Below are 22,963 nucleotides of genomic sequence, written 5' to 3'. Positions count from 1 at the left end.
CTAGTTTTTAGTTTTCCAGCCTCTGCAATACAGGAAGGCATACCAAAAGGAAGGTGCAACAGATGTTAAGCCAATCTATCATATTTGCCACAACCTGTTATTATAATTGCACAATTTAATTACATATGCCCCAAAGTGATAAATAAAAGTATAAAGAGTTAATGTTTCTATAACACCTAAACTGAATATGAAAGGCCCAATAGAGATGAGTTGTTAAATTCACTGCTATTTAATTAGAGGTAGGTAAGGTAATTATAAAAAGCCAGAAAAACTACAAAATCAAAGAAGATTAAAAGGAGATCAAAATGATCTCTCAGTTCTCACACTTCTTCAAAGACATTTAAAATGGAAATTATAAAGAATGAGTTAAACAAATATATGGTTTATGCATGAAAGATAACAAAAAACTATCTTTCATAGCTTTCAAAGATAACAAAAAATTAATAGACTCGCTCAAAGTAAAGACCTTGGCATTATAACAAATAAAGAATAATGTACATTTATATTAAGTCAAAGTCAAATATTTTTAAAGTATGTATTTTTTATGATTCCTTATTTTACTAACTCTCAGTCAACAAACCAACTACTAAGTTAGAAGGTAAGGGAGCTTCTATTATATGTTATGCCAGGTACAACATGAGTAATACAAAAAAGAAACAGGCTGCGCAAACTTAGTGTTGACTATTTTGCTGGAGAAAAGATATTTCTGATGAAATTTTTTTTAAAGAAAATCAATATTGTCCTGTAAGACAGTGCTTTTACATTAAATTTACATAAATAGCTATGCTTTTATAGTTATTCTTTATGATTTTTATTATTTTTCTAGCTTAGCACTTGCAGTATCATTTCAAAAGATTTAAAGAGCACTTACTATGAGAATATAAAACAATAAAACTGAAATCATATAGTCCAAGACTTTAATTTTATATATTAAGAAACTGGGTTCCATAAAAATTCACGTACTAATACCAAGAAAATAACCCAGGCAGGAACTGCAGAAATAAAGTTATAACCAATTATTCCAAACAGAAAATAAAATTTTGGCAAAGATCATCTTTATAAAAGTTTTGATCTTTTAGGTGACAAAGATGAATCAAACACAATGTCTGTATTTCTTTGAATTGAATTTGTCTCCAATAAAAGATGCATCATTCTTTTACATACCATTAAAAAGAAAAACTGCTGCCTATTAACCTTTGACAAGCCATTGAATACAGCTGCATCTCACTTTTGCAGGTGTTAAAAGGTGGGAAAAGGGGGATAGTTAGTGAATTTTAGAATCAAATAAGACAGAAGAGAGAGACAAATATAGTGGCATATTGGCATATATGCCACTATATGCACATATAACCACTATGGTTAACTCCCACAGGGAGGCAGGCACCACCCCAGCAGCCCATTTGCACCCTGCCACAGCTGCCACTATATTTTTGTGTATTTCTTTATATAAATGAAAAAAAAAAAAAAACATTCTAGACAACTGTCTGGTATGACTCTCCAGATGCCTCACCTCACCAGATTTCACTAATCCAAGCCTCCTTGGTGAAAATATCCATACCACTGCCACAGTGCAGCGTTTCTTTTGGGGATTAATACAAAAGATCCCAAAAACTAGAATTGCTGTTTCCTTTCTTATGCTCCTCCAATGAATCATACACATTTTTTTTTTCTATCTGGTATTCTCCAGTTCTAAAGTGCAATTAGAAATAATCCTTCTAAAATTGCACCCCTTCCTCTGTTTAAAACCCCTGAAGAACACTCTATGTGGTCTGTAGGAAAAGCTCAATTCCTTAAGCAGAGAATACAAAATTTTATATCATCTGGTCCCTACCTGCCATGCGTGTCTCATCATGCATAATTCCCTTACATATGTTGAGACACAGCCATATTACAAGGCCTCAATGTATTAGACATATAATGTTTTCTTCAGTTATCTGCTACTTATCCTACTCTTTCTGAAAATCATTGAGAATGAAATCCTACTCCTTCTAACTCAGCTCAAATTTTACCCACTCACTGAAGCCTTCTCTGATGTCTAAAGCCAAAGTGAGGTGCTCTATAAATACATTCTTATATATATACTGGATATGTTATAGTCATGATATCTGCCATATCCAGACTTAAGTAGCCTTTGCCCAGAGCCCATGGCTCTGGGGACAGCATGCACTATTCTGTGCACAGACAGAAGCCAATGATTAGATTACAATTTTGCATATTTTCTGAGGGCAGTCCTATCAACAGGTGACTGGTATAAAAAGCGTTGACAAATACAAGTGATGGCAATTAGCTAAACCAACAAGACTGGGTTTCTTCAGGATTTGGACTAGAGAAGAGAGAGAATCAGTCTTTTGGTTGGAAAAGAAGAAGGAGCAGCTACACAGAGGGGCACCACCATAGCGGAGACCATAAGGCCACATGAACTGGTACGAAGAACACACCTGTAGAGACATTCCTAATTGTTTCCCAGTTCTAGTTAAAATTCCATGTATCTCCTCATCATATATTCCTTATTACTTAAAATGACTCAAGCCTCTGTTTTTTACAGCAAAAAGATCCAGGTATGAATATATGTACGTTTATATTTTTAATATATGAAATCATTCCTTCAATATTTATTGGGCAGTTTAATGTATACCAAGCACTGTTCAGTGGTGGTAGGTATACCGTAGTAGAAGAGACAAGGGTCCTGCTCTCATACATTCTAGTGGAAAAGACAAATAATAACCAAGAAGATAAGTACTTTCAGGTAATAAATAGCCAAATAGGAACAGCTCCGGTCTGCAGCTCCCAGCAACACCAATGCAGAAGGAGGATGATTTCTGCATTTCCAACTGAGGTACCCAGTTCATCTCACTGGGACTGGTTAGGCAGTGGGTCCAACCCATGGAGGGTGAGCAGAAGCAGGATGGGGTGTCGCTTTACCCAGGAAGCGCAAGGAGCTGGGGAACTCCCTCCCACAGCCAAGGAAAGCAGTGAGGGACTGGTTATTATGCTTTTCCCACGGTTTTTGCAATCTGCAGATCAGGAGATTCCCCCGTGTGCCTAAACCACCAGGGCCCTGAGTTTCAAGCACAAAACTGGGCGGCTGTTTCATACCCCAGTGGCACCTGGAATGAGAGTGAGACAGAACCGTTTGCTCCCCTGGAAAGGGGGCTGAAGCCAGGGAGCCAAGTGGTCTTGCTTGGTGGGTCCAACTCCCACAGAGCCCAGCAAGCTAAGAACCACTGGCTTGAAATTTCACCACAAGCACAGCAGTCTGAAGTTGACCTGATATGATCAAGCTTGGCTGGAGGAGGGGCATCCGCCATTACTGAGGCTTGAACAGGCAGTTATCCCCCTGACAGTGCTAAGGAGGCTGGGAAGTCTGGGCTGGGTGTGGCGAAGCGGCTGTGGCCAGACTGCTTCTCTAGATTCCTCCTCGCTGGACGGGACATCTCTGAAGGAAAGGTAACAGCCCCAGTCAGGGCCTTACAGACAAAACCCCCATTGCCCTAAGGAAGGGGTGGCTGTGGGCACAGCTTCAGCAGATTTAATCGTTCCTGCCTGCTGGTTGTGAAGAAAGCAGCTGATCCTGACAAGAGGGATTCTCCCAGCACAGCGCACCAGCTCTGCTAAGGGACAGACTGTCTCCTCAAGTGGGTCCCTGACCCCCATGCCTCCGGACAGGGAGAAACCTCCCAACAGGGGCTGACAGACCTCTCATATAGGAGAGCTCCAGCTGGCATCAGGCCGGTGCCTCTCTGGGATGGAGCAGGTAGCAATTTTTGCTGTTCTGCAGCCTCCACTAGAGATACCCAGGCAAACAGGGTCTGGAGTGGACCTCCAGCAAACTGCAGCAGAGCTGCAGAAGAGGGGCCTGTTAGAAGAAAAACTAACAAGCAGAAAGCAACAACATCAACATAAAAGACCCCCACACAAAAACCCCATCCAAAGGTCATCAGTCTCAAAATCAAAGGTAGATAAATCCATGAAGATGAGGAAAAATCAGTGCAAAAACACTGAAAATTCCAAAACCCAGAATGCCTCTTCTGCTCCAAATGATCACAACTCCTCTCCAACAAGAGCACAAAACTGGACCAAGAATGAGGTTAGAGAATTGACAGAAGTAGGCTTCAGAAGGTGGGTAATAAAAAAACTCTGAGCTAAAGAAGCATGTTCTAACCCAATGCAAAGAAGCTAAGAACCTTGATAAAAGATTACAGGAACTGCTAACTGGAATAACCAGTTTAAAGAGGAACATAAATGACTTGATGGAGCTGAAAAACACAGCATAACTTAGTGAAGCATACAGAAGTATCAATAGCCAAATCGATCAAACAGAAGAAAGGATATTACATACTGAAGGTCAATTTACTGAAATAAAATCTGAAGGAAAGATGAGAGAAAAAAGCATGAAAAGGAATGAACAAGGACTCTGAGAAATATGGGACTATGTGAAAAGACCAAACTATGACTGACTGGGGAACCCGAAAGTGACAGGGAGAATGGAACCAAGTTGGAAGACACTCTCCAGGATATCATCCAGGAGAAGTTCCCCAACCTAGCAAGACAGGCCAACATTCAAATTCAGGAAATACAAAGAACACCACTAAGATATTCCTTGAGAAGAGCAACCCCAAGTCACATAATCATCAGATTTTCCAAGGTTGAAATGAAGAAAAAAATATTAAGGGCAGTCAGAGAGAAAGGTCAGGTTACCTACAAAGGGAAGCCCATCAGACTAACACTGGATCTCTCTGCAGAAACCCTACAGGTCAGAAGAGTGGGGATCAATATTCAACATTCTTAAAGAGAATAATTTTCAACCAAAAATTTCATACCCAGCCAAACTAAGCTTCATAAGTGAAGGAAAAATAAAATTCTTTACAGACAAGCAAATGCTGAGGGATTTTGTCAACACCACATCTGTCTTCCAAGAGCTCCTGAAGGAAGCACTAAATATGGAAAGGAAAAACCAGTACCAGCCACTGCAAAAACATAATAAAATATAAAGGCCAACGACACTATGAAGAAACTGCATCAACTAATGTGCAAAATAACCAGTTAGCATCATGGCAACAGGATCAAATTCACACATAACAATATTAACCTTAAACGTAAATGGGCTAAATGCCCCAATTAAAACACACACACTGGCAAACAGGATAAAGAATCAAGACCCATTGGTGTGCTGTATTCAGGAGACCTATCTCACATGCAAAGACACACATAGGCTCAAAATAAAGGGATGGAGGAATATTTACCAAGCAAATGGAAAGCAAAAAAAAAAGCAGAGGTTGCAGTCTTAGTCTCTGATAAAACAGACTTTTAAACCAACAAAGATCAAAAAGGACAAAGAAGGGCATTACATAATGGTAAAGGGATCAATGCAACGGGAAGAGCTAACTATCCTAAATATATATGTACCAAACACAGGAGCAACCAGATTCGTAAAACAAGTTCTTACAGACCTACAAAGAGACACAGACTCCCACACAATACTAGTGGGAAACTTTAACACTCCACTGTCAATATTAGAACAATAAAACAGAAAATTAACAAGGATATTCAAGACTTGAACTCAGCTCTGGACCAAGCAGACCTAATAGACATCTATAGAACTCTACACCCCAAATCAACAGAATATACATTATTCTCAGCACCACACACCATGTAGTCTAAAATAGGCCACATAATTTGAAGTAAAACACTCCTCAGCAAATGCAAAAGAATGGAGTTCATAACAGTCTCTCAGACCAAAGTGCTATCAAACTAGAATTCGGGATTAAGAAACTCACTCAAAACTGCACAACTACATGGAAATTAAACAACCTGCTCCTGAATGACTACTGGGTAAATAACAAAATTAAGACAGAAATCAAGAAGTTATTTGAAACCATTGACAACAAAGACACAATGTACCATAATCTCTGAGACACAGCTAAAGCAGTGTTAAGAGGGAAATTTATAGCACTAAATGCCCACATCAGAAAATGGGAAAGATCTAAAACCAACACCCTAACATTACAATTAAAAGAACTAGAGAAGCAAGAGCAAACAAATGGAAAAGCTAGCAGAAGACAAGGAATAACTAAGATCAGAGCAGAACTGAAGGAGATAGAGACATGAAAAATTGTTCAAAAAATGAATGAATCCAGGAGTTGGTTTTTGAAAATATTAACAATATAGACGGACCTCTAGCTAGACTAATAAAGAAGAAAAGAGAGAAGAATCAAATAGACATAATAAAAAATGATAATGAGGATATCAACACTGATCCCACAGAAATAAAAACTACCATCAGAAAATACTCTAAACATCTCTATGCAAATAAAATAGAGAATCTAGAAATGGATAAATTCCTGAACACATGCACCCTCCCAAGACTAAACCAGGAAGAAGTCCAATCCCTGAATAGACCAGAAACAAGTTCTAAAATTGAGGCAGTACTTAATAGCCTACCAACCAAAACAAGCCCAGGACCAAACAGATTCACATCTGAATTCTACATCAATATTCTGTTGATATGGGGTGTACAGGAGCTAGTACCATTCCTTCTGAAACTACTGCAAATGACAGAAAAAGAGGGACTCCTCCCTAACTCATTTTATGAGGCGAGCATCATCCTGATACCAAAACGTAGCAGAGGAACAACAAAATTTCAGGTCAATATCCCTGATGAACATCGATGCAAAAATCCTCAATAAAATACTAGCAAACTGAATCGAGCAGCACATCAAAAAGCTTATCCACCAAGATCAAGTCAGCTTCATCCCTAGGATACAAGGCTGTTTCAACGTATGCAAATCAATAAATGAAATTCATCACATAAACAGAACCAATGACAAAAACCACATGATTATCTCAATAGATGCAGAAAAGGCCCCTGATAAAATTCAACATCCTTCATGCTAAAAACTCTAAACAAACTAGGTATTAATGGAGCATTTCTCAAAATAGTAAGAGGTATTTATGAGAAACCCATAGCCAATATTATACTGAATGGGCAAAAGCTAAAAGCATTCCCTTAGAAAACTGGTACATTACAAGGATGCCTGCTCTCACCACTCCTATTCAACATAGTATTGGAATCTCTGGCCAGGGTAATCAGGCAAGAGAAAGAAATAACGGGTATTCAAATAGGAAGAGAGGAAGTCAAATTGTCTCTGTTTGACTACAACATGATTGTATATTTAGAAAACCCCATCATCTCAGCCCAAAAACTCTTTAAGCTGATAAGCAACTTCAGCAAAGTCTCAGGATTCCAAATTAATGTGCAAAATCAAAGGATTCCTATACAGCAACAGTAGACAAGCAGACAGCCAAATCATAAGTGAACTCTCATTCACAATTGCTACAAAGAGAATAAAATACCTAGGAATACAACTTACAAGGGATATGAAGGACCTCTTCAAGGAGAACTACAAACCACTGTTTGAGGAAATAAGAGAGGACACAAACAAATGGAAAAACATTCCATGCTCATGGATAGGAAGAATATTGTGAAAATGGCCATACTGCCCAAAGTAATTTATAGATTCCATGCTATTCCCATCAAGGTACCATTGACTTTCATCACAGAATTAGAAAAAATACTTTAAATTTCATATGGAATCAAAAAAGAGCCCATATAGTCAAACCCTAAGCAAAAAGAACAAAGCTGGAGACAATCCTAAGCAAAAAGGACAAAGCTAAACAAAAAGATCACGCTACCTGACTTCAAACTATACTACAAGGCTACAGCAACCAAAACAGCATGTTACTGGCATCAAACCACATAGACAGACCAATGGAACAGAACAGAGACCTCAGAAATAACACCACACATCTACAACCTTCTGATCTTCAATAAACCTCACAAAAACAAGCAATGGGGAAAGGATTCCCTATTTAATTAATGGTGCTGGGAAAACTGGCTAGCCACATGCAGTAAACTGAAACTGGACCCCTTCCTTACACCTTATACAAAAATTAACTCGAGATAAATTAAAGACTTAAATGTAAAACCCAAAACCATAAAAACCCTAGAGAAAACCTAGGCAATACCATTCAGGACACAGGCATGGGCAAAAACTTCGTGAATAAAAACCAAAAGCAATTACAACAAAGCCAAAACTGACAAATGGGATTGAATTAAATGAAAGAGCTTCTGCACAGCAAAATAAACTATCATCAGAGTGAACTGGCAACCTACAGAATGGGAGAAAATTTTTGCAAGCTATCTATCTGACAAAGATCTAATATCCACAATCTACAAGGAACTTAAACAAATTTACAAGAAAAAAACAAACAACCCCATCAAAAAGTGGGTGAAGGATAAGAACAGACACTTCTCAAAAGAAGATATTTACGCAGACAACAAACATATGAAAAAAAGCTCATCATCACTGGTCATTAGAGAAATGCAAATCAGAGCCACAATGAGATACCATCTCACACCAGTTAGAATGGTGATCATTAAAAAGTCAGGAAACAACAGATGCTGGTGAGGCTGTGGAGAAATAGGAATGCTTTTACACTGTTGGTGATAGTGTAAATTAGTTCAACCATTGTGGAAGACAGTGTGGCAATTCCTCAAGGATATAATACCAGAAATTCCATTTGATCCAGCAATCCCATTACTGTGTATACACCCCAAAAATTATAAATTATTCTACTATCAAGACATATGCACACATATGTTTATTGAAGCACTATTTACAATAGCAAAGACTTGGAACCAACCCAAATGTCCATCAATGATAGACTGGATAAAGAAAATGTGGCACATATACACCACGGAATACTATGCAGCCATAAAAAGGAATGAGTTCATGTCTTTTGCAGGGACATGGATGAAGCTGGAAGTCACCATTCTTAAAACAAACAAATGCAGGAACAGAAAACCAAACACTGCATGTTCTCACTCATAGGTGGGAGATGAACAATGAAAACACATGGACAACAGGGAGGGGAACATCACACATTGGGGCCTATTGGGGGCTGGGGGGCAAGGGGAGACAAAGCATTAGGACAAATACCTAATGCATGTGGGGCTTAAAACCTGGATGATGGGTTTATGGGTGCAGCAAACCACCATGGCACACGTATACCTATGTAACAAACCTGCATGTTCTGCACATGTATCCCAGAACTTAAAAGTAAAAAAAAAAAAAAAAAAAAAATTCAAGTAGTAATAAGGTACTATGAATAAAATAAAATTGGATAATAGAAAAATGAAAGAGGGGAGGGGCTGGAAAGAGCAGGGCTAGATAATGTACTTAGGAATGCCTCCCTGATAAGAGACTGGATGAAGGGAAAAGTCCAGTTCTGTGCAGCTCTGGAGAAACACATTCAAGGCAGAAGAAACAGGTAAAAGGTCCTCAGGTTGAAACTAGTTTACCATGTTTAAAGAAGCCAATGTAAGGTCAGAGTGACTTAAGACTAGTAACAAAATGAAGTTTGATGAGAGGTCTATACATACATAAATACAAAAACATAAACTCAATTATAAACCAAGACACACAGAGAAACCAGGTTAGTTTTGGCTTTTCATGAGATTATTAAAAATAAATACTTAAAACTTCACGATTAAAGCTTAGGCAGACAGGATTCTGGCGGGCTTTGGGGAATAGTCTTCTTCACAGTGTAATGACCTTGAGTAGTGCCAGCATAGTGATGTTGATCATGTCATCCCAGAGATTTCTTTTCTCTTTTTCACTCAAGAATAGGAAAAGCATTTACATCACATCTTCCGAAATTCTATAAACAAATCAATATGAAGGGAGGAGAATATCTTTTTCTGGGCTAGCATTGAAAAATAATGGCTTTATTATTGTTTTTGTAAATATATACATGAACTCCTTCCCAAATTTCAAATAGATAATAAATATTTACTATACTGTATTCATAGGCTATTGTCAGCACACTTGAATGGCATAATTAGGGAAAGTAAAATCAAATTTAATATCTTACCATTGATTATCATTAGTCAAATTATGAAAGCACATCAATAAAAATGTTTTTAAAATAATTCTATTGTATAATGCTATTTAAATCTGTATCATATTTAGTTGTAATGTAAAAAAAACAAATATCAGGCTATCAGAAAATAAAAAATAAGATGCCAAATATTACTACATACTAGATTCGTATACTAACTACTTTTATACTAAATACTAACTTTATAATCTTGTTGAAGTTTTACGTGTCTGTGTTCTAAAGCTATATATAAATATGCCTAAATATCTTCAGATAGTTTTAAATTTCAAAAAAACTTTTTAGTGACTGTTAAAGACTAGTTTAAGAGATTCTGCAGTGAAAGAACATTCCATGTATCAGGGATTAGTAAACTTTTTATGTAAAGGACCAGAGAGTATATAAATATTTTAGGTTTTGTGAGCCATTCAATCTCTGTCACCACTATTCAACTTCATAGGCACATAAAACAAAGCAGCCGTTGACAAGATTTAAATGACTAAGCATGGCTGTCATCCAATACATTTTATTTATAAAAAGATGTGGCAGGCCAGATTTGACCCACAAGCTACAGTTTGTGAACCCCTGACAGATGTAATTAAATCTCTTTATCAGCACACTTTGGCTATAAGTAATAAAACACCCAACAAATAAATGAGAATAGCTATTTCTGTCTATTTTATTCACTAATGTATCTCAAAGCCTTAAATGGTGCCTGACATTTAGTAATCACTCAACAGTTGTGAATGACTATTTTCTTACTTCACCTAATATTAACTTGGAAGGTATACAGTTCCAGATTTGCTTCAGCAGCTCAATAATATCATTTAAGGACTTTGCAAAGGTTTCCTCATGTTTCTCTTCTAATCTTCTCATGTTGCTGATACCTACACACATAGTTTAAAAATGGCTATAGCAGCTTCACACATCACTTTCTAAAACGACAGGGAGCAGGAAAAGGGGAAAGCTTTCTTTTTGTCCTCTCTCCTCTTATCAGAGAGAAAAAGCTTTTTCAGAAGCTCCACAAGAGACTTTCCTTTATATGTCACTGGCTAAAACTAGGTCACATGTCCACTTCCAAGCCAATTCCTGGCAAAAAGACATAAAAACTGGTTTAGGTCAATGATTTATTATCTCAGGTTGTGGAAGAAGCTCATCTTCCCTGAGCACGTTGCCACTGGAACAAAATTAGGGTTATGTGACTATGCATGAAGGAAAAAAACAGCTCTTGTACTGGCAACAGATGATGTCTTCCATACCCTCAATAGTAAAATAAAAAAATGACAACAATACAATTTACTTTGTTTTACTTAGTATCAGAAAATGCTGTACATGTATTCATTCATTTATTCAATTATCTTACTCAATTTCCTTCCTCTGGAAAGTTATGAGGGGAGGAAAAAATAGTATTGAGAAAGAAACAAGACAAAGCAAAACAAAACAAAAACCTCTATAATCTCAACATGAAATACATTTCAAGGATTTCAAAATGGAAGGGAGAATACTAATAATAATAATATGTATTTTTTTTACTTTTTCCTCAGTCTGAGTTTTACAAAATGACTTTATTATTTCTTATTTGTAGTAAATTCTCAGATAATATACTCTGATATACAAATGTAAGTATTAAAATTTTTCCAAAATTCAGTAATGTGAAATTGTATACTTTTACATAATCCACGTCATTACTAGCTTCCATTATTTAGACCTGTCCATGTATATTTATTTAAGGTATTTTCCTTAAAAATAATACATTCTTTTGATTTTGTAGTCCTTAGCTGCAACATATAATTAAAAGTAGGATGTTGTCCTAATGACATAATCAGTAGAGTTCACTTTAAAACCTGATTAACACTATCAAGTTACCAAAAGTGTCTTTAATAAACTTAGAATCCATTTTTTTACACTTTCTTATTGTACTAGGAATAAACATATTCATGAGACGTGACTGCATTACCGTTAAATAGGTGAAGGCAGATTTTAAAGATTGGCTTCAAAAGACCTGGATATGAAAGGAATAATATAAAGTCCAATATAGGAAACAATTAAATGATTATCTCAACCATAAAACACCTTGTCTATTCTAAGCACATTAATATACAAGCTTTATCTAAGTATATTGGTGATTCAGAAATCTTTATAATATTCTTTACTAGGAAGAGAATATTCCTGCTTAATAAGTATTTTGGAAAAGAAGAGTAAATTATAAAATATTAAGGTTAAAAAAAATTTCCCATGGGAAAAAAACAAAAATAAATGAGAAAAACCAAAAGCCCAATTAAAAGATTTACTTTATTTTGCACTTCAGTAAACACTGACAGCTTAAATATGTGAAGGTTTTGGAAATTAGAAGGAAAGAAAACTAATGGAAAATACAAGGAAGAGAAAATCATGAAATAGCCAAGGGCAAGACAATTCCATGGGTGTGCTACGTAATTTTAAGGAACGGCGTGTATTAATTCAAATATAGCTACACTAAAATAAATGCAATTAAAATAAAAATAAAATTACTGTATAATATAGAATACAATAAAAGAATGTCAAACTTTAAAAGAGCCCATGTTTTGAATAAATTTAGAACTAAAAAAACTTTGGATATTTAGTTAAAAGTCAACAAAAAAAGATGTATCAGATTTCAGTCCAGTTATATGAATTTTATGGGCTAAAGTTAAGAAACTTGGTATGGAAAAGCTTTAAACATTTTTTAGAAGCAAACATAAGAGAAGATCTCTATGATGTTAGGCTGAGAAAGGACTTCTTACGGGAGATACAAAGAATAATAACCACAGGAGAAGAGTGAGAGATTCAAATACTTTAAGTTAAAAAAAAAAAAAGAAAAAAAATTCTGTTAATCAAACACACCACATTCTGGGAATACAGATTTGAAACACCTATTATCGAATGTGTTCTATGAACCACTGGCACTAATTATTTATTTCTGTCCCCTTCTATATTCTGGCCTCCGTCCCAGGGGCAAAAAGTCTCAAACTACATTGTCCAGATGTCTTGCAGCTGAAGTTGTGGATAAGATTAAAATTTTACCAGTGAGAGGCATTGAAGGGAGATATAGAAGGCAGAAGTGAGCTGAGATCATTTTTCTGTTGATATAGTGGCTGGTACATAAAACTGGATAGACAAAAATGTCTCTTGTAGTCAATATCATATGGTCCTTTTTCCAATATCAAGTCTGCAGCTTTATGGAAACGATGCTGCCATGGTAGTAATAGGGATGGTGGTAGCACCATAAATTCCTGACCTCAGGATTATAGTCTCTGAGGTGTAACTGTAAAACCAATGATTTAGTAGCACTTAACTGTAAGTGAATTAAATCCTTTATTGTTTGAAATTTCTAGAATGGTTATTGTTTACTGCGTTGAGACTGACTGGCACATCAACAAATTTTCAGAATACAGATCACATAATGCACTTTGACAATTTAATAAGAAAAAGGTAAGTAGAAATGGGGAAAATATATGAACAAGCATTTTATGAGAAAAGAAAACCACACAGGTAAATAAACATATAAATGGTCAACAATGGCAGGCTGAGGCGGGCAGATCATGAGGTCAGGAGATTGAGACCATCCTGGCTAACACGGTGAATCCCCGTCTCCACTGAAAATACAAAAAAATTAGCTGGGCATGGTGGCAGGCACCTGTACCAGCTACTTGGGAGGCTGAGGCAGGAGAATGGCACGAACCCAGGAGGCGGAGCTTGCACTGAGTAGAGATCGCACCACTGCACTCCAGCCTGGGAGACAGAGCAAGACTCCGTCTCAAAAAAAAAAAGTCAACAATATTAGTATTCAGGAAAATGCATATTAAAACTTAACAAGAGCTTAACAAGAGCTACAGATATTAAAAGATATGGATCAATATAAACTCATAAATATCACTGGTAAGAGTGTAAATTGGTATAGCTATTTTGGAAATTAAGTTGATATTATATTGCAAAATTGCTATTCACATAACCTATAATTCAGCAACTTCCTTCCTTGAAACTCTTACACTTGTGTTATTGAATAAAAAAGTCCTAGAACACTAGATACCATTTTTATACAGTCTTTAAAAATATAAAATTAAAAAGTATATTGCTTGGAGATACACATACCTATAAAAAAACTGTAAAAGCAAGGGAATAATAAACACAAAATTCAAGATAGTGTTTATCTCTGGCAGAGAGAAAGAGAAGGATGGGAAATGGAAGAAAATCATGGATAGATGCACCAGTATTGGCAACATTTTAACACTCAAGCTGAGTGGTATGTTGAGAAGTTTTCATTTTATCAATGTTTTCCAATATACATATATATTATATACTACATTATTGATTGCTAGTATTTGTAAGGTGCTTATTTTGTCCCCTACTCCAAGTACTTACTTTATCCCTTACAGTCAGCCCTATGAAATAGGTTCTATCATATCTGATTTATAGAAGAGGACACTAAAACAGAAAGGGAAGTAACCTGTCCAGGGTCATATGGCTAACAAGTAATTGAGCTAGGAGTCAAACAGAAAAATCAGGCCCCAGAGTCCACATTCTTAACTATTAATATTATAGCTATCAAATATCAAATAACAAAAATAAAAGTTACCTAAGACAATAAAAGATAAAACCAATAGTTAATTGATTTACCTTTCATTTTCCTTGATGACATTTTCAAGCTGTAGTTTCATCTCACCCACTTGTTTCTGAAAGAATAAAATATGGTTTCGCAATACATTTTCCAGACAATCAGCTCTCCATTAAGTAGACCACTCACGTAAGCAATCAGATTCTGACACTGGTCTAGTGTCAGATTAGAAAGACTTATTCTTTATTTCTAACAAAGTGATAATTAATATGGATAGTTTACTAATAAACAGAATACAATAAAACATTCATTTTAAATAAAATATAAATAAAATAGAAAGATTTTATGTAACACAGTGGGAAATATTTATAAATGTAATTCCTATGACTTGTAGCTGTGAAAAACAGATGAAAGATATTCCGGAGTATGTCACTATAACAAATACCAGATGGTTCCTGTATCTTGAATATATATCTTAGTTAATTCACCTCAGTTTAGTGAAGCCCATATAAGCATGTGTATTTTTCTAGTATTTCAAAAGGTAAAATGTTAACAGCAAGAAGAAAATGGAGGTCTTTTTTAGCAGTCATTCATTCAGTCTCTGATTCACCACCTTCATTAACTATCTAAACTCTCTGTACCATACAAGGCTGTTAAGGTAAACAGACATGCTCATTGAAAAATAGTAGGAAAGATGGTTTAAAAAAAAAAAAAAACACCTAACTAAAATACAAGGAAGAATAAAATGCACACTAGAAAGGGAATTAAATGAAGGTCTGATTAATGCTCTCTGAAGGAGTAAAAAGATGTTAGGATTTCAAAAGAAAAAGAAAGAGCATTTAAAATTGGTGAAAATATGAGTAAAAGCAAAATAGCAAAAAAATAAGTAAACTCTCAGTAAGTGTGAATGAGAAAGTGGAAAGCATACACACACACCCCCCGAAAAAAATACCCTGAATTTATATGTAAAAGCATGCAAAATCTCACTTAAAACTGTAATCAATTTCATGATTGTGTATTAGTCTTGATTGTGCTTCCTAGGCTAAAGGAGAGAAGCTTATCCTGGAGTACACCTTCACAAGGGACAGGTGGAACAAGCAGTTCTCCAAGCCTTTTTCTTTCCCTTTCAACCAGAGAAGATCAAGGCAGCTTGGTCTAGGAGATCAGAATAGTGAATGCTAACTATAAATTTGGTTTGAAAGGTGAACTTTTCCAAGGTCCCCGTTATGCCTGAAACACAATTAAACCAACATGAATTAATTCACTACCAGATAATTGAGCACTGACCATATATGGACCGATACAGTGAGAGATAAAATTGGAAAGACAGGTACAGGGTTTTGAGAATGCCATGGCAAGAGGTTTGGATTTACTGTAGCAATTATCTTGATTTTATAATTTTTTAATAATTTTTTTTTCCCCTGAGATGGCGTCTCACTCTGTCTCTTAAGCTGGAGTGTTCTCGAGAGCATGATCACAGCCCACTGCAGCCAATAAACTCATCTTTAAAAGTTGCAAAACTATCAGTGCATCTTAAAGAATGTTTATTACTCTTAAACAATTATGTAAGATATATACTCATTAGCTAAGACTAAAGATGGATTGTAACACTCTCACTATAAATTCCTTACTGTAAAATATTTCAAAATATTTACATTTGGAAGGAAGTGAAATCCACACAGTATTTCTCACATCATCAAATTTTTCCCTTTATTTATATTTTCTGGCAAAAAATCGTCCATATAGAGAATTGCAGTGCTACTTTTCCTGCTTTGGAGATAAGTTTTTTTTGACTTTTTTTTTTGACTAGGTCAATAAGTCATAAGAACTAGTACTTCTAATCAATCACATCTATCTGAGCAACCATTCTTAGATGTCAACATTTTTTTTTCTCTAAAAGAAGGAGCAATTATTTTTATCATCAAAAACTCTAAGGCTTTCTAGCACAGTTTATTTCTCTCTTGTAATTAATTCAGTGATCACCCTCTGGCGGTAAAGAATGCAAAATGGAAAAACAAACTTAAAACATCTTAGTAAAATAGCTGATTAAAGAAATATATGAATCAGATTATAAAAAATTTAAAAGAATTTAATTTCAAGATAATTAGCTATCCTATGTTATAACAACCGAAGTACATAATATGTTATTATAGGAATTTAGAAAGAGTAAATTCAGCACAAACTTTAAATTCACTACTCCTGAAAACAAAAGGAAAATATCATCTGTGCAAAAGAGAGCTTTCCGTTGCTCTTTAATTGTCAGCTAGGAAGATTAAAAGACATTACTATGCTTGTCCTAAATTTAAATGACTACAGGCTAAGAAATACACAGTAAAGACCAGAAAGACTTTATGATAAAAGACACTATAATTTTAATGAAATGCTTTTATTTGATATTTGGGTCTAGAGGACAACTTTGTACGTTTATGTATTTGAGAAATAACCTTGGAAATGAAAGCGTACATAATTTCAAATGCAGTGAAAGAACCTAATTTTATTTTTAGCAATTGGAAGCATTATGTGTTCTTTTAGTAAAGCTAGATATCAATGCATTAATTGATAAGTAAGGGCTTATTAAGCTAGCTCTAATCATCTTATTCCCATAAATCCTGGCATTTAATCATTTATTAAATATTTAAGGGCCTACTATGTGCTACACTTGAAAGTATACAGTAGGATTCCTTAATGTCCATGCATAGAAAGAAAAGGAAGTAAGGGAGAAAGTGCTTAGTGTCTGCCACATACACGGCCCCATTCTGAGGAAATCAGTCTCAGGGGCTGCTTTACTATATTTTATTTATTTATTTTTTTGAGACAGAGTCTCACTCTGTTGCCCAGGCTGGAGTGTGGTGGCACCATCTCGGCTCACTGCAGCCTCTGCCTCCTGGGTTCAAGTGATTTCTCCTGCCTCAGCCTGCCGAGTAGCTGGGATTACAGGTGTATGGCACCATACCTGGCTAATTTTTGTATTTTTAGTAGAGACGGAAATTCATTATGTTGGCCAGGCTGGTCTCAAACTCCTGACCTCAAGGGATCTCCGTACATTGTCCTCCCAAAGTGCTGGGATTACAGATGTGAGCCACCACACTTGGCCAGGGTGTTTTAATATAAAGTCATTATACTCTCTTCTATTTGCATTAATGAAAGCCAACTCTGCCACCCTTGCTACAACTGTATTTATCCAGGAATTGGTATCTAAACCAAATACAATCATGAGTATATTCAAGCTCTAATAAAGAGAGGTCATTGCCTCCTGATAGGCTTAGCTTGAGACATATAAGTTCTATTTAAGAAATACTTCTATTATATGGTTATCACAGTATCAGAAAGGTCAAAATTTTAGGGGAAAACGTTAAAAGACATTTTCAGATCAAAGAAACACATTATAAATATTAGGTATATTCTAAACATGTAGCTCATTGAAACTCAAATTGTACCCTAAACAATTTTGTGCTATTATTTCAGTTCTCCATAAGCCCTGGGACCCAAAATGATAATCCATTCTGCAAGTAATGGGAAATGCAGATAGAATGAAGTAAGGAGGAAGGTCTGAAAGGATGAGAGACAGTTTTAGGTTAAAAATAGAGAGATGTAAGCAAACAATAATGAGATTAAGAGATTCTTCTAAGCACCTAAGAAATATCTTATGCAAGACAGCAAGAGCAAGGAAACACTGAATTAAAAGACAAAACTGAAGAGAATATTTATTTTCTTTGAGACAAGGTCCAGTTCTGTTGCCTAGGCTGGAGTGCAGTGGCTTGACCACAGCTCACTAAAGCCTCGACCTCCCAGGCTCAAGCAATTCTCTTACTTCAGCCTTCTGAGCAGCTAGGACCACAGGTGCATACCACCACACCCAGCTAACTTAATCCCAGCACTTTGGGAGGCCAACGCAGGTGGATCACCAGGTCAGGAGATCAAGACCATCCTGGCCAACATGGTGAAACCCCATCTCTACTAAAAACACAAAAATTACCTGGGCACAGTGGCTCATGCCTGTAATCCCAGCTACTCGGGAGACTGAGGCAGGAGAATAGCTTGAACCAGGGAGTTAGAGGTTGCAATGATCCAAGATCGCACCACTGCACTCCAGGCTGGCAACAGAGTGAGATTCCATCTCCAAAAAAAAAAAAAAAAAAAGAAAGAAAAAGAAAAAAAAAGAGATGAGTCTCATTATGTTACCCAGGTTGGTCTCAAGCTCCTAGGCACAAATGATCTTCCTGTCTCAGCCTCCCAAAGTGCTGGGATTACAGGCGTGAGTCACTGCACCCAGCTAGAAGAGAATCTTTAAACAAACATATACACATACATACATTCATACACATTTACAGAGGGCCACCAATTGGTTAGTTACAGCAAGTATTCTCTTTCTCATCAATGTCTTTTTAAAAAGAGGGAGTCTATTTTACTTTTTATTTTCATAATGAAATATTATAAAAGCCTCATAACTATGATTTCATACCTGATAATATTTCAGCTGTCCATTTAGTTCTCCTAGATGTTTATCATACTCAGTTATAAGAGAAGCTAAAAAGCTAAAAAAAAAAAAGACAATAAAAATATAGCATATTCTGTTCCATCTAGTTTAATAAATATATAGCAAGTGAAATAAATTATACATAAAAATTTTATGTTTAGTCTACTCATGAAATCAAAACTTTGCCCTTTTTTCCAAAACCAGGAGTTTTAAATATTTGCACAATTAATACTTTGGACTGAAAAATTCTTTGTTGTGGAGTGGCTAATCTGTACATTGAAGGATGTTTAACAGAATCCTTGGCCTCTACCCATTAGATGACAGCAGCAGCCTCACTTTCCACAGTAGTGACAAGCAAAAATGTTTCTAGACATTGCCAAATATCTCCTGGGGAAACAGGGATAAAATCATTCCTGTCTGAGAACTAATTTTGTAGGCCCTGTAATACTTGCTTTTTCTTGTCAATTCAAGAACAAAGCATTTAAGTTTAATAACAGCAGACCATGAAACAAACATTCCTGATACTAAAAGAATTACTTTAATAATAATTAAATATAACTAAGAAAATGATATTAGTCTGGTTAATACTTTACCTTTGGTCAAACACTAGGTTTTCAAATGTGTCGTCTCCTTCTCCTTGGCAGACAGCTTTCTATAAGAGAATGTGCATCTTAAAATGTGTCCTCACATCATTCTAGCCAAAATTGATAGTGATTTAATATTAAATGCAATTAAATTTTCATGACCTTAGAAAATCTATTTGTCATTCATAATGAGAGAAAAAGAAAAAATAATAATCTCAATTTATATTAAAAAGCATTTGGTAAATTTAATACCCATGCATAATAAAAACCATTGGCAAATTAGAAATTTGAGGAACTTTTCTTAATTCGATAAAAATATCTGCCAGAAATCTACATCAATTACAATTTAAAGGTTGAAAAGCAAGATGCAAGGCTATTATTGTCTACAAACAATTTGGCCATTTACCTAAAAACTCAGTATAATCTACCAATTATTAGAACTAGTAAGAGAATACACTAAAAGTCACCAGACAGAAAATGAACACTTGAAAAAAAATTACTAGCTTTTTCAAATATCAGCAATGATTTGAAAATGTAAAATAAAAAATCCTATTCACTACTATGACATATAATATCTGGAGAATAAAGCAAACAAAAAATGGTACAGGAGCTTATTGAGAAAATTAGCATTACTAAAAGATATAAAAGGAAATCTAAACAAACATGGTACTATAGCATTCATCTATGGGTGCAACGGTCAATATTTTGAGTATGTCAGCTCTCTAAAATTCACTACAACTTCATTGCACTCAAAAATGAAGTTCCAATAGAATAATTTATAAAAGTTCCATGAAAGAGTAAGTGTGAAAAATTAGCCAAGATAATCTCACCAAAAAAAAAAAAAAAGGAAAAGAAAAAAGAAAGAGAAGAACTTGGCAACTTGGCTTACTACATAGCAAAACACCACAATGCTACAGCAATTTAAACAGTATGCTATAGGTACAGTAACAAACTCAACAGTATAACAAACCCAGAAATAGATTCAAGCATTTATAGGTATGTGGTATATAAAATAAGAGGAATTAAAATCGAATGGACACAGTACTGCTATCCAACAAATAGTACTGGATAACAAAACAAAATTAGATTCTAGCACATACTAAATGGAAAAATATAGATAAAAATCCAAATGTTGTTAAAATTTTAACAATTATGGCAAGAAATAATTATTGACCTTGAGTTAGACAATGTTTTCTTAACTTCACAAATGCAGATATTTTTGTCTGTTTTGTTTGCAAATATCTCAAGCAGCGCCTGCCATACTTTTTTGCTCAAATTACATTTGTTAGCTGGAAGACACCAGGAGCAAAACCTATAAATGGAAAGACTGACACATTTTACAACATCCAAATTTAAAACTTCTATACAACTAAAGACACCATAAGCAAAGTTAAAAGACCTATAGCGAGATGGGCAGAGCAAGATGGCCGAATAGGAACAGCTCCAGTCTCCAACTCCCGGCGCGAGGGACACAAAAGACCGGTGATTTCTGCACTTTCAACTGAGGTACTGGGGTCATCTCACTCGGGAGTGCGGGACAATCGGTGCTGGTCAGCTGCTGCAGCCCGACCAAGGAGAGCTGAAGCAGGGGGAGGCATTGCCTCACCTGGGAAGCGCAAGGGGGAAGGGAATCCCTTTTCCTAGCCAGGCGAACTGAGACACACAACACCTGGAAAATCGAGTAATTCCCACCCCAATACTGCGCTTTAAGCAAACGGGCACACCAGGAGACTATACCCACACCTGGCCGGGAGGGTCCCACGGCCACGGAGCCTCCCTCATTGCTAGCACAGCAGTCTGCGATCTAAACACAAGGCAGCAGCGAGGCTGGGGGAGGGGCGCCCGCCATTGCTGAGGCTTAAGTAGGTAAACAAAGCCGCTGGGAAGCTCGAACTGGGTGGGAGCTCACAGCAGCTCAAGGAAACCTGCCTGTCTCTGTAGACTCCACCTCTGGGGACAGGGCACAGCTAAAAAACAACAGGGGAAGCAGCAGAGGCCTGTGCAGACCCGAACGACTCTGACAGCTTTGAAGAGAGCAGTGGATCTCCCAACACGGAGGTTGAGATCTGAGAAGGGACAGACTGCCTGAGTAGCCTAACTGGGAGACATCCACCACTAGGGGCAGTCTGACACCCCACACCTCGCAGGGTGGAGTACACCCCTGAGAGGAAGCTTCCAAAGTAAGAATCAGACAGGTACACTCACTGTTCAGCAATATTCTATCTTCTGCAACCTCTGCTGCTGATACCCAGGCAAACAGCGTCTGGAGTGGACCTCAAGCAATCTCCAACAGACCTACAGCTGAAGGTCCTGACTATTAGAAGGAAAACTATCAAACAGGAAGAACACCTATACCAAAACCCCATCAGTACATAACCATCATCAAAGACCAGAAGCAGATAAAACCACAAAGATGGGGAAGAAGCAGGGCAGAAAAAAAGCTGGAAATTCAAAAAATAAGAGCGCATCTCCCCCTGCAAAGGAGCGCAGATCATCACCAGCAACGGATCAAAGCTGGTCAGAGAATGACTTTGACGAGATGAGAGAAGAAGGCTTCAGTCCATCAAACTTCTCAGAGCTAAAGGAGGAATTACGTACCCAGCGCAAAGAAACTAAAAATCTTGAAAAAAGAGTGGAAGAATTGATAGCTAGATGAATTAATGCAGAGAAGGTCATAAATGAAATGACAGAGATGAAAACCATGACATGAGAAATACGTGACAAATCCACAAGCTTCAGTAACCAACTTGATCAACTGGAAGAAAGAGTATCAGCGATTGAGGATCAAATAAATGAAATGAAGCGAGAAGAGAAACCAAAAGAAAAAAGAAGAAAAAGAAATGAACAAAGCCTGCAAGAAGTATGGGATTATGTAAAAACACCAAATCTATGCCTGACTGGGGTGCCTGAAACTGAGGGGGAAAATGGAACCAAGCTGGAAAACACTCTTCAGGATATCATCCAGGAGAACTTCCCCAACCTAGTAGGGCAGGCCAACATTCAAATTCAGGAAATACAGAGAACACCACAAAGATACTCCTCCAGAAGAGCAACTCCAAGACACATAATTGCCAGATTCACCAAAGTTGAAATGAAGGAAAAAATCTTAAGGGCAGCCAGAGAGAAAGGTCGGGTTACCCACAAAGGGAAGCCCATCAGACTAACAGCAGACCTCTCGGCAGAAACTCTACAAGCCAGAAGAGAGTGGGGGCCAATATTCAATGTTCTTAAAGAAAAGAATTTTAAGCCCAGAATTTCATATCCAGCCAAACTAAGTTTCATCAGTGAAGGAGAAATAAAATCCTTTACAGATAAGCAAATGCTTAGAGATTTTGTCACCACCAGGCCTGCCTTACAAGAGACCCTGAAGGAAGCTCTAAACATGGAAAGGAA

At 36.5% G+C, this 22,963-nt stretch overlaps 1 protein-coding gene across 4 annotated transcripts in view; it reads right to left on the bottom strand.

The window, feature by feature from the left end:
• Nucleotides 1-22,963, bottom strand: part of SCLT1 (sodium channel and clathrin linker 1) — a 226,361-nt gene that overhangs the window by 145,632 nt on the left and 57,766 nt on the right. For 3 of the 4 annotated variants that reach the window (XM_023217595.3, XM_023217596.3, XM_023217597.3), the window contains exons 3-5: nucleotides 19,580-19,638; nucleotides 18,972-19,044; nucleotides 14,572-14,627 (exon numbers count right to left, since the gene is read on the bottom strand). In XM_023217595.3, coding sequence (XP_023073363.2) covers nucleotides 14,572-14,627; nucleotides 18,972-19,044; nucleotides 19,580-19,638 — 188 coding nt within the window. Of the gene's footprint in view, nucleotides 1-14,571; nucleotides 14,628-14,731; nucleotides 15,740-18,971; nucleotides 19,045-19,579; nucleotides 19,639-22,963 lie in introns of those variants that run through there. The other variant, XM_023217598.3, reaches the window with a different exon arrangement.

Source organism: Piliocolobus tephrosceles, chromosome 3 (genome assembly GCF_002776525.5).
Source record: "Piliocolobus tephrosceles isolate RC106 chromosome 3, ASM277652v3, whole genome shotgun sequence".
Taxonomy (NCBI): domain Eukaryota; kingdom Metazoa; phylum Chordata; class Mammalia; order Primates; family Cercopithecidae; genus Piliocolobus; species Piliocolobus tephrosceles.
Note: the sequence above shows the minus strand (reverse complement) of the source record. Positions and strands in the feature narration are given on the sequence as shown.